The sequence below is a fragment of the Pygocentrus nattereri genome, chromosome 19, assembly GCF_015220715.1.
Source record: "Pygocentrus nattereri isolate fPygNat1 chromosome 19, fPygNat1.pri, whole genome shotgun sequence".
NCBI classification, from domain to species: domain Eukaryota; kingdom Metazoa; phylum Chordata; class Actinopteri; order Characiformes; family Serrasalmidae; genus Pygocentrus; species Pygocentrus nattereri.
In genome coordinates this window covers 3,969,220-3,982,799 of record NC_051229.1, presented here as the reverse complement: position 1 = coordinate 3,982,799, position 13,580 = coordinate 3,969,220, and the positions used below count along the sequence as shown (strand labels likewise).

The 13,580-nt window shown below is 40.5% G+C and overlaps 1 protein-coding gene across 17 annotated transcripts in view; it reads right to left on the bottom strand.

Moving 5' to 3' along the window:
- The window catches only part of ptprfb (protein tyrosine phosphatase receptor type Fb), a 385,507-nt gene that overhangs the window by 165,955 nt on the left and 205,972 nt on the right, over positions 1-13,580 (bottom strand). For 10 of the 17 annotated variants that reach the window (XM_037531027.1, XM_037531033.1, XM_037531030.1 and 7 more), the window contains exons 5-6: positions 11,849-12,037; positions 8,105-8,122 (exon numbers count right to left, since the gene is read on the bottom strand). In XM_037531027.1, the coding sequence (XP_037386924.1) occupies positions 8,105-8,122; positions 11,849-12,037 (207 nt within the window). The remainder of the gene's footprint in view (positions 1-8,104; positions 8,123-11,848; positions 12,038-13,580) is intronic. The other 7 variants (XM_037531031.1, XM_037531036.1, XM_037531035.1 and 4 more) reach the window with 1 other exon arrangement.

Genomic DNA, 13,580 nt, shown 5'->3' with positions numbered 1-13,580 from the left:
CTGGATAAGGCCTTTAGACAACCTACGGGGCAGAGTGCTGTTGGTAGGCTATTATATAAAGCACCTGGCAGTTAAACAACTCCGGGAACGAGAGCTTTCCTGTACTGGTCCTTCCTTGGAATGGAACATGATATTGGCTAATTTAAGTCACTCCTCTAAAAATCTGGCACATCCGTTTATCCGTTATACAGATGTATAATTCTCAGAGCATGTGCAGCACCTTACAGCAGACATCAAATGAAATGTATTTCTAGTTATACCTGTAATATTTGTAACTCTGCACCTGGTGCATTTATGCATAACGCTGTTGTTGGACGGAAACCTCGTATCTCCAAAACGGTCACTTTACAGAAGAAGGAAAAAACCTACTTTACTTTTAATGTAAGTCAATGGAACCAGAGTTCTGTCAAAGTCATTTGGGGTCATTTATTTTAGTCCATTCATCACGAAATTTGCAAACCATGTTAAGGGCAACAGACATTTTCAAAAGATCTCGTATTTCCATTTTTGACGTTTTTTGAGTTTTCGACCTAAACTAAAAACGCCTGCTGCCCTTTACACTGTGTGTAAATTTCATAATGAAAGGACCAAGAGAAACGGCCCAAAATGACTTGGAAAGACGTCTGGTTCCATTGACTTACATTACAAGTAGAGTATGTTTTTCCCTTCTCCTGTAAAGTTACCATTTTTGAGATACGAGGTTTTGATCCCACAGCAGTGATTTGTTTTGTTTCTGCCCATAAAGCCCCGGCATCAAGCATCAAAACAGACAGGTGTCGGCTGCGAAATGGCTTAATAAGCTTCTGAAGAACTGAAGAAGCAAACTTCAGACACCCAACAGGCCTGAAGCGATCGGCTACATGTGGAACGAGGGGGAAATCGTCACGTTTTTCTCTCAACTATTCCTTTAACGTGGTAAAACAGCAGCAGAACGCAATGCAAATCAAAGTCAAGGGGTTACTGCTCGTTTCCCACGAGCGCGTCCCCGCAGAGGTGCGGCCGAGGGAAAAACTCGAAGCGTTACTCACTCCGCGCTCAACAGATACTGATTGGTGGTGTTCCCCATTCTGACAAGCAGCAAATTACTAATCAATTCCGAGATTGCTCAGCACTGATTGCCATTGCCTCTCGCTCTTGACAACACATTTGGCTCGAGTGCCCCTATCGCGAGGACGGAAATGAAATAAAGAACAATACGCATTCACTTCGGAGGAACTAATGGGGGAGCCGTCACTTACAGGCGTGTTTCACCCTGGAACACGTTCGCCAGATTCAATCACACAAGGGAACGGAACACTGCATTTAAATAATATATAATGAATGGCTTACGTCCGACCTCAATTAACCGCTGCAATTACACCACGATTTTTTGAAAGTGGTTCATTTCATGACTTCCATTTAGCGCATGGTAATCCTGCCTGGGTGACAGTGAGACAGTCATGCAGCTTTTACATTGGGAACACGTTTTGGCTCTGACGAGGACGTATGGAGTGGAGGCATGCTCGGCACCTTCAGCTGAAGAAGACAGACACGTTAAAATGAGTGGAGCCATGACTGGGATGATCGCGGGAAGGGTTGAGTGGTGTAGCATATAGAAAATACATACACAATCAGCTCAATCTGTGGTTAATTAGTGCAAACTCACGTTGAAATGATGAGAAATCTTAAGTAAACTTATCAAATAATCGATTTTTTTAACAAAGATATATGGCCCAATTATTGCCGTCCCAATTACAGCACCCTAGGCTGCTAAATCCTCCCTATGGGACTCGACTCCTCAGCTCACCTCAAGCTTGCCATGTAAACAGCCTGATTCTTTGATCACTGAACCATTTTTGTGTGGATTTCAACATGTTACAGATCATTTATTCACTTATACAATGTGAGAATTAATTGTATACATTTTTAGGCCATTTAGATCATTACCTTTACCAGGGGGGCCAATAATTATAGAGCTGGCTGTAATTTTACAGTTTGTTAAATAAAAGACATCTAATGATAAACTGTAGAACGGACTCGGTTTATATCACAATACCTACATTTAGAGTCGGTTATTCATTCAGTCTAATGAGAAACTGTAGAACGGACTCGGTTTATATCACAATACCTACATTTAGAGTCGGTTATTCATTCAGTCTAATGAGAAACTGTAGAACGGACTCGGTTTATATCACAATACCTACATTTAGAGTCGGTTATTCATTCAGTCTAATGAGAAACTGTAGAACGGACTCGGTTTATATCACAATACCTACATTTAGAGTCGGTTATTCATTCAGTCTAATGAGAAACTGTAGAACGGACTCGGTTTATATCACAATACCTACATTTAGAGTCGGTTATTCATTCAGCCTAATGAGAAACTGTAGAACGGACTCGGTTTATATCACAATACCTACATTTAGAGTCGGTTATTCATTCAGCCTAACGAGAAACTGTAGAACGGACTCGGTTTATATCACAATACCTACATTTAGAGTCGGTTATTCATTCAGTCTAATGAGAAACTGTAGAACAGACTCGGTTTATATCACAATACCTACATTTAGAGTCGGTTATTCATTCAGTCTAATGAGAAACTGTAGAACAGACTCGGTTTATATCACAATACCTACATTTAGAGTCGGTTATTCATTCAGTCTAATGAGAAACTGTAGAACAGACTCGGTTTATATCACAATACCTACATTTAGAGTCGGTTATTCATTCAGTCTAATGAGAAACTGTAGAACAGACTCGGTTTATATCACAATACCTACATTTAGAGCCGGTTATTCATTCAGCCTAATGAGAAACTGTAGAACAGACTCGGTTTATATCACAATACCTACATTTAGAGTCGGTTATTCATTCAGTCTAATGAGAAACTGTAGAACGGACTCGGTTTATATCACAATACCTACATTTAGAGTCGGTTATTCATTCAGTCTAATGAGAAACTGTAGAACGGACTCGGTTTATATCACAATACCTACATTTAGAGCCGGTTATTCATTCAGCCTAATGAGAAACTGTAGAACAGACTCGGTTTATATCACAATACCTACATTTAGAGCCGGTTATTCATTCAGTCTAATGAGAAACTGTAGAACGGACTCGGTTTATATCACAATACCTACATTTAGAGTCGGTTATTCATTCAGTCTAATGAGAAACTGTAGAACGGACTCGGTTTATATCACAATACCTACATTTAGAGTCGGTTATTCATTCAGTCTAATGAGAAACTGTAGAACGGACTCGGTTTATATCACAATACCTACATTTAGAGTCGGTTATTCATTCAGTCTAATGAGAAACTGTAGAACGGACTCGGTTTATATCACAATACCTACATTTAGAGTCGGTTATTCATTCAGTCTAATGAGAAACTGTAGAACGGACTCGGTTTATATCACAATACCTACATTTAGAGCCGGTTATTCATTCAGTCTAATGAGAAACTGTAGAACGGACTCGGTTTATATCACAATACCTACATTTAGAGTCGGTTATTCATTCAGTCTAATGAGAAACTGTAGAACGGACTCGGTTTATATCACAATACCTACATTTAGAGTCGGTTATTCATTCAGCCTAATGAGAAACTGTAGAACGGACTCGGTTTATATCACAATACCTACATTTAGAGCCGGTTATTCATTCAGCCTAATGAGAAACTGTAGAACAGACTCGGTTTATATCACAATACCTAAATTTAGATCCGGTTATTCATTCAGTCTAATGAGAAACTGTAGAACGGACTCGGTTTATATCACAATACCTACATTTAGAGTCGGTTATTCATTCAGTCTAATGAGAAACTGTAGAACGGACTCGGTTTATATCACAATACCTACATTTAGAGCCGGTTATTCATTCAGCCTAATGAGAAACTGTAGAACAGACTCGGTTTATATCACAATACCTACATTTAGATCCGGTTATTCATTCAGTCTAATGAGAAACTGTAGAACGGACTCGGTTTATATAACAATACCTACATTTAGAGCCGGTTATTCATTCAGTCTAATGAGAAACTGTAGAACGGACTCGGTTTATATAACAATACCTACATTTAGAGTCGGTTATTCATTCAGTCTAATGAGAAACTGTAGAACGGACTCGGTTTATATCACAATACCTACATTTAGAGCCGGTTATTCATTCAGTCTAATGAGAAACTGTAGAACAGACTCAGTTTATATCACAATACCTACATTTAGAGCCGGTTATTCATTCAGCCTAATGAGAAACTGTAGAACGGACTCGGTTTATATCACAATACCTACATTTAGAGCCGGTTATTCATTCAGCCTAATGAGAAACTGTAGAACAGACTCGGTTTATATCACAATACCTACATTTAGAGTCGGTTATTCATTCAGCCTAATGAGAAACTGTAGAACAGACTCGGTTTATATCACAATACCTACATTTAGAGTCGGTTATTCATTCAGCCTAATGAGAAACTGTAGAACGGACTCGGTTTATATCACAATACCTACATTTAGAGCCGGTTATTCATTCAGCCTAATGAGAAACTGTAGAACGGACTCGGTTTATATCACAATACCTACATTTAGAGTCGGTTATTCATTCAGCCTAATGAGAAACTGTAGAACGGACTCGGTTTATATCACAATACCTACATTTAGAGTCGGTTATTCATTCAGCCTAATGAGAAACTGTAGAACGGACTCGGTTTATATCACAATACCTACATTTAGAGCCGGTTATTCATTCAGCCTAATGAGAAACTGTAGAACAGACTCGGTTTATATCACAATACCTACATTTAGAGCCGGTTATTCATTCAGTCTAATGAGAAACTGTAGAACAGACTCGGTTTATATCACAATACCTACATTTAGAGCCGGTTATTCATTCAGCCTAATGAGAAACTGTAGAACAGACTCGGTTTATATCACAATACCTACATTTAGAGCCGGTTATTCATTCAGCCTAATGAGAAACTGTAGAACAGACTCGGTTTATATCACAATACCTACATTTAGAGCCGGTTATTCATTCAGCCTAATGAGAAACTGTAGAACGGACTGAACTGCTCTTTCATAAATGCTAATTCAATGAAAACAAGGTGCTTCAATGCTGCTAGCAAAGCTTGTTACGGTAGGCCGAGAATGTTTCTGTTCATCTCTCCTTCATCTTTCCTTAATTCCCATCACTCAGGCACAGATTCCTGTATCTCGTTCTGTAAATCTCTCGTTCTCCAACACCTCGACCACACCTTACACGTTAATCCCGCGAACTCTCGAGGTGGGAAGCTCTAATATTCCGCCTCAAACAGACGTGCCTTCTTTGTAAACCAAACGACTGAGACCCCCCAGAGAGAACATAAGACCGTTGTAATCCACCATTAGGAAAGCAGGCTGTTCCAGGTTTGCTCTACCTTTCAGCCATATCTGAGCGGAGGGAGGCACTGAGGGCTTAGACAGCCGCTTGCCTGAAAAGATAATGTGTATTTCTACCTGGCGCCACCAAAATAGGGACGTGCCGTATCGTTCGCTCTCAGCAAACGACCCAGAGAAATCAGGTCAGAGCAGCAGGGGTGCAGGTGTAATTAGATTCCAAATGCCAGTGCTAATCGCTAAATGCTAATGCTATTTTTTAAGCAACACTAATCAATCACGCGCTGATTCCTCATCAAGCTGAAAAATACGTGAGCGACGTCTGACTGCAGACGCTGAACACAGCTGCAAGCCTTTATGTTTTAATTAGCTGTACTCAGAAGGGGAAAGTAAGGAATTACATTTAGTATCATTACAGTACTTAAGTACTTTTTTGGACTTGTCTGAGCAGCATTAAATCCCAGTACTTTTATTTACTTATAATAAAGTACTTTCACTTTACTTTTAAAAATTCTAACCATTACAGAGTAAAAACAAACATAAAAAATGTAAATAAAAACACATTTAAAAGATTCAGTTCTGAACATTAATCAAAAGGAGCCATGCCAGCATTTAGATGACTGGCTAACAAGTCTTACACTCTTAAAACAGGGTTCTTCAAGGGTTCTTTTGTAAAGAAAATGGTTCTACATAGAGCCATAAACACTTAAAAATCCTTTGCATGATTAAAGTGAAACGGCTGGCTTGGTGAAAGTGTTCTTCAGATTGATGGAGAATGGTTCTGTGTAGAATCTTTCTGAAAAGGGTTCTACATAGCACCAAAAAGCGTTCTTCTATTGTTAAAATGTCAAGCTTGTAACAGTAGAGGAACCCTTTCGGGTGCTACACAGAACCCTTTTCAAAAAGGTTCTATATAGAACCACCTACAGCACATCAGCCTGAACAACTACTTCTGTAGAACTGGACCAAACAACAGGCCATATAACCCGGGTTCTAGGACGTTGAAAAGCACTTGCAGAATTGGGGGGGGGGGGGGGGGGGGGCTTTGTTTTGTTGTTTAGTCTATTGTTATCTCCTCTTACACAACAGTTAGTACCGGCCTTGTGAGCTGATTGGTTGAGCAGCGTTCTAACTGTGCTGTTTTTTCACCATAACATCACAAACACTGTATCACTCCGCTGAGATGCTGTTGCTAAGCAACGACTCTGACAGCTGTAGGAGACGCTCGAGCCGTCTGAACGTTTTGACTTCTTACTTTGCCGCAAACAGAAAACGGACGCTGTTAAGACCACATCTGACCGACAGCCGATTTGGTCCGACTCTGAAGACGAGACGACACTAAATTCCCAAACTGTCGTCGCCACTGAGCAGCTTTTCAGTCGGCAGCTGTGACAGAAGAACAGCTGAACAACCTGGAATCAGCCAGAAATGAACCCAACACCATTCGCCAAACTAAACGGGCTGTAAGAAGCTTCACAGACCGTCTGGAACAAAACAACATTAATACTGATCTGGACAAACTGACCAAACTGAGCTGAACCTGATATTGGCTCAGTTTTACGGCTCAGTCTGATTTGGTCCGACTCTGAAGATCAGACACGTCTGGCGAATGGTGTTGGGTTCATTTCTGGCTGATTCCAGGTTGTTCAGCTGTTCTTCTGTCACAGCTGCCGACTGAAAAGCTGCTCAGTGGTGACGTCAGTTTGGGAATTTAGTGTAAGGAGCTGGAGAACGAACTGCCGGCTGAGCAGCGAGTGGGCGGAGCTCGTTACTCTGACGTAGCAGCGAGCTGCTCGTTAAGGAGCTATAATTAGGAGGAAGGAACTGAACATTAAAACATATTAAACGCCGCGTTCACGGCCAGTTTATTCATTTCTTACTGTATTTATTTAACTGCTGTATTAAAGCAGTAGAGCACTCGAGGAGGGAGTTATCACCAATAACATCACGGCTGTGATTTGGTCACCATAGATCACCACAGCTGTGATGTTACTGGCGATAACACACTCCTCGAGTGTTCTACTGCTTAAATATCTCAGAGCACTGTAAAAAGTGAAAGCACTGAACTGTATGAATAAAACATGGTGCATCCACAGAAGTGGGTAATGTGCCTGAAAACGTAAGTACTTAAGTACCGAGTCACTTTAAGAGCCGCAGTTGAACTTCTTAGACCATCCAGCATCTATCAGCCGGGGAAACAAGAGGCTGAAACCGGCTTCTTATTTAAATTATGGTGCAGCTTTAAGGTGGAATGGAAAACAGCTGCATCATTTAAGGTGGGATGGAAAATTCAAATAAGAAGCTGGCAAAGAAGAAGCCACAGAGGACCAGAACGTTTTAATATCTATTTCCTTTTTTGGATCCATTTGGTCTTACTAGATTAAAACTGCTGATTAAAATGCTAAAAGCTCCAAAGTGAGAGTTGTGAGCAACGATAAATCAGCCCAGGAGCTGAACCAACATTATAAAATGAAATTAAACCCAAAAAAGGAATTATGGACTACATGTTAAAAACTGTAACAGACCTGAGTAGAAAGATACTTTCTTCATTAATATACTGGAGTAGAATCCATCAAAATGCTAAGTAATCACACAGAACTGAAGTTTAGTGAAGGAAAAATGAGCGACAGAGCCGTGACGGGTTGAGAGATGGTGCTCAGAGGCAAGGGAACGATGGAGGCGAAAGTGAGGAGACGAAGGGGGGGTGGAGGACGCAACACTGTGGATTTTGAGACACCGTCCAGTTGTCTTACCTCGGATTGGCGTACCCCCTAGGCCAAGCAAACGGAACGCAAAACAAGATGGGAGAGAAGCATTAGTAGAGAAAAGAGACAGACAGAGAGAAACAGGAGATTCAGAAAAGAAAGTAAAGGAAATAATCTTAAAGACAGAGAGGAGCAGCGGGAGCGCAGCACTCCGGAGGGGTTAGTACACTACAGGCCATCTGGGCTAAAAATCTGGGCAAACTGAATGTTGAACATTCAATTACAGTCAGAATATACAGCAGTACTCAAAAAGGATATACATACATGCATATTAGTGCAAAAGAGAGTGACGGAAAAAAGAAATCACATCACTGTTTAAACACAGTACCACTCTGGCATCTCCGTTTGTCATAATACTGATGTATTTGCATCTAAAGGGACTTTTATTTTGTTTATTTCAAAAAGTCTGTATCAGTTTAGAATCTGCAACTGAAAATGAATCCATAAATATTAATCAATCCATATATGTGTGTATATATATATATATATATATATATATATATATAAAATTAGATTACCGGCTGGCTAATGCTTGAGCTTCTAGTTGCTTAAAATGACGTCAGACTCAGGAAAACGTCCTTCACACGTCCTTATTAAAGAAGGCCGAGAGGAAGACGTCGTGCTCTGAGACGCATAAGCTGGACGTCCGTCCCACCGCCGTCTTTTAAAGATCAGAGCATGAACTCTGATCTGCAGACCAGTTTCTGCTCCGCCGTGTTGAACGGTATAAACTCTCACTGTGACGCGACGCACATGCAGAACGGACTTAAACTTTCCGATAGGGAATGTAATCGGATACGGGCGTTTACACGGATATTATTCTTCTATTTAACGGATTATTTACAGAAATACCCACCTTGTTCAGATACAAACTGTATTCCAAATGGCCTTAATTGGACTAGACTATTCCAACTGAGGTGTTTACATGGACGTATTCTATTCTGATTGAGCTATTAGTCGGATTATTAACGGATTATTAGGCTGCATGTAAACGTGGCTCTTGACTTACAGTAAGTCAATGTATGTTTTTTCCTTCTCCTGTAAAGTTACCGTTTTGGAGATACAAAACAGCAGCGATGTGTATATATATATATATATATAAATACCATGCATTTATCTGAATAAATAAAACAAAATAATTCAAATATTATTACGTATTTTAATGGTATTTTTTCTTTATCATTATTATTATTATTATTGTTATTACAAGTATTATTATTATCTCTGGAAACTCTGAAGGACAAAGCTGGCAAACAGCATGATCTCATCCGCTGTGTCCTACATAACGAAACTGGTACAAGCTTTTACTTTGTCATAATCGTGTGCTAAATTGCCGTGAGCGAGGCTCCGGCAGCTCTGCGCGCTGTTCTCCTCTGCTACCAGCACGGCCTTGAAAGAGAGGAACAGGTTCTCCTGAGTCCTGCCCTGAATAAACCCAGGTTAGAGAAGTGCTCCAACATCTAACGCAGTTCAAAGCTCGTGCCAACATCAGAGAAGATCTATTACAAACAATAAAGTTCACCTTTAGTTTTGACAGCCCACCAAATACTGTTCATGTCTGCCTGCGTTCCACGTTTGTCTCAAGAGCCAAAACGAGCTTTAACCAGGGAATGGAAATCATTCCAATCAGCAGCAAACTTCTCACAGGCTTGTGGAGGAGGAAGCTCGGCCTCCTTAAGTTAAAGGAGACCCTGCTCTGCTTGAGAGTAAATGAGGTGGATTTAGTGGAGAGAGATGAAGTTTAAGTCAGTCAAAAGCCACTAATCTGGCCTACGTCGGCTCCCGGCCATCCATCTGATTCTGGGTCAGCCGGAGCTATTCATCTATCAAGAGGGTCCAGGCCGTATATAGAGTGGGCGATCGATTCGCCCCGGGCTGCTTGGAAAACTCCTTCAGAGGCGACTGCAATTATCCAGACTGTTTTCTTGTTTTTAGAAAGGTTTAAGCCTCATTTGACGCTAAGGGCACGTCAATGATGTTCTCCAAACCGCAGCCAGATGCTGCGGACAGGTATACAGGCTGACAGCGCCGTTATCGCCATGGCAACAAAAGCAAAGTTTCTGTCTCGTTGAAACTTCCGTCTTTGGGAAACTAATTAGAGACATTAAACTTATAATATCGGGTTCTTCAAAGATGCTTTGGCACTAAAAAGGTCATGGAATCTTTTTTTTTTGGTATTATATAGAAGCATTTTTGGTAAAAGTGTAGGCCTCCATGCACGCACACTAATACACATTATGGCCTATAAAGGAGTCACTATAAACCATGCGTATAAATATTTAAGGGTCCTAATTATCACACAGATAAAGAACGTTCACATGACTGAAAAGAATAACTGGAGCTCTATATGATATGGAAAATCATTATTGTTACTTTTTTGTTGTTTTACCCTAATTTTCATTACTGGCGTTCACATATCGGCTTCTTAGCACCGACGTTTGTCGTGTGTTTTGCTTTTTTAATTAGAAACATTAATTCGTATTTCTTCTAATTGTTCCGTTAAATTGTTTTCCTTGTAAAACCTTTTGAAAGGAAACAAATATTTTGCGGCACAATTGAAAAGAAAAACCTTAATGGTCTTCAACATGCTGCTGTATAATTAGACTGAACTGTACAGATTATGAGAAGGAAAAATGGAAAAAAACATTATTTACATATTTATCTTCAAATCTTATTACAGTAATGAGAATTCGGTCATTTAAATTGGAAAAAAGCAAAAATCATTTAATAATTCAGATTTATTTGTAGTTATTCAACCAGGCATCATTGTTTGTATATTGTTTGCATTGGTGTGTGTGGGTGTGTGTGTGTGTGTGTGTATCTATATCTATACACCATATTTCCAAAAGTATTCGGCCATCTGGCTTCACAGGCATATGAACTTGAGCGACATCCCATTCTTAATCCACAGGGTTTAATATGATGTCGGCCCACCCTTTGCAGCTACAACAGCTTCACCTCTTCTGGGAAGGCTTTCCACAAGGGTTAGGAGTGTGTTTATGGGAATTTTTCTTCCAGAACCGTTCTTCCAGAAGCACATTTGTGAGGTCAGACACTGATGTTGGACGAGAAGGCCTGACTCACAGTCTCCACTCCGCTTGACTAAAATTCCCAGAAGAGTGGAAGCTGCTAGAGCTGCAAAGGGGGACCAACTCCATATTAATGCCCATGGATTTAGAATGGGATTCATAAAAGCTACTGTAGGTTAAGGTGTCCCAATACTTTTGTTCACATAGTGTACATACTCTAATATGATATACACATTTACATGCACCACATTTGTTTGTAAGTAGAAGAGATTTTTTCTGTCATTTTTTGGCATCGAAAGACTCAAACGGGGTTTGAATCAAATGAAACCGTAATTCTCAGCATAGCGAGGCCATTCATTATGTATTTATGTTATTAGACTTCAGCAATATTACCTGAGAGGACAATTACCCACGACTTCTAAGGGTTAAAGAGCCACTGAATGGCTTTAGCTGTGAGGGAATATCATATGAAGCTAAATTGAACGCAATAAAGAGCTAAACAACATACCTAAACATAAGAGGTGGGAAATTGAAGGGTGTTTATGGACGCTGTCTGCGAAAACAGCTAAAGCGGGATCAATATCTATGACAGCAGAGTGTGATGGGTCTGTCAAAGCGCTGCTTGTCGCCAATAAAACGAAGCACTGCATTACCGCAGGGATGGAGCAGAGACGTTACAGTGTGTATTGAGTTTTATGGTCACCTGAGCGAAGCTGCTTGATTCGGCCGTTGCTGCTGTTGATGTCGACAGGCAGGAAGTCCTTGAACCAGGAGATTTCGGGGTCGGGGTGGCCGCTGGCGGCGCAGAGCATGGTGGCAGTGCGCGTCCGCTCCACGACTTTCAGCTGAGGACCCATATCAATGCTGGGAAAACCAGGAGGAACCTCGTTCTCTGAAATAGGAGACAATAAAAAAGGCTCAAAGAGAGGAAACCAGGACTGAGCAACACATTGACAGTCATCAAATGTTCAGATGCACATAATCTAACGAATGTAGCAACGAATCTATCTATCTATCTATCTATCTATCTATCTATCTATCTATCTATCTATCTATCTATCTATCTATCTATCTATTTTTCTGTCCACCCATTCATCTATCCATCCACCTATCTATTCATCTATATTTCTATCCATCTACCTAGTTATCTATCCATCCAACCATCCATTCACCTATCAGTCCATCAATCTATCTACCTATCTATCCATCCATCCACCTACCTATCTGTTCATCCATCCAACCATCCATCCACCTATTTATTCATCTGTTTCTACCCATCTACCTACCTATCAATCCACCATCCACCTGTCAATCCACCAATCTATCTACCTATCTATCCATCCATCCACCTACCTATCTATCCATCCATCTATCCATCTACCTAAGTATTTATCTGTCCATATCCATCCATCCACCCATCCATTATTAAATTAAAAAACAAGATGAGTTAATCGTTTCAACAAATTGTGGCATTAATAATTTAACACATTCATTAACAGCTCCAGTGGCAATAAAGCCTACGTTCACATTACAAGCCTCATTGCTCAAATCCGATTTTCCCCTCAAATCCGATCTCTCTGACTCGACGGTTCACACTCGTTTAACTAAGTGACTCAAATGGGTCATTAATGTGATGACCTGGCCTGAAATGACCCTCATGAGCTCCTTCTACTCAGTAACGTCACGTGACTGAATCACTGCATCATCAGCACAAACTAACGAGCAGAACGAGCTTCGCTGAGAAGATCATTAACTCTGATCAGCTCTCAGCTTCGTTATTAGAGCCAGGCGGAGGAGAAAAAGGTGAAACGAGCTGTTTTTCCACTGTTTACAGGCTTTAACGTCTGTTCGGCGCTGCTGCCAGAGTAACACTGAATGACTGAATTGAATGAATTCCGATCTGAGCGTCACACTAAGGCCACGAATTGGATGTGTATCCAATCTAGGACCCATATGAAAGTGGCTCAGGTCAGACGTGAAAAGTTTTGTGTCCACTCAGCTCTAAAAACTGAGTCACAACAGGGCAAAAAAAATCAGATCTGTGCCACTTCAGTCTGGTAATGTGGTATTGTGTCCATATCACACGTCACGATGTCCCAAATATTAGCACCAAAATAAACCGCCACTTATTTGTATGCTTTCTTTCAATGTCCAAGGACTTGTATGTATGTGAAACGTTATTTTTGTTCATGAAATTTCTCCACCAAAAAACTTCCGTAAATGAGATGTGCAAGAACGAAGAACCTTCTCAAACCTCCACATAATGTAAAAGTTCCACACTGTTTTCCTAGAGACTGTACATCCAAGCCATGTGGCACCACGTTTAATGGCAGTAAAACTAAAAATACCGTTTGAGTGTAAATGAAAAACATAAGCGTATGATAATGATATGTCTAATTAAGACGTAACAGAAGCAGCAGGTTGCCCTCTGCCTA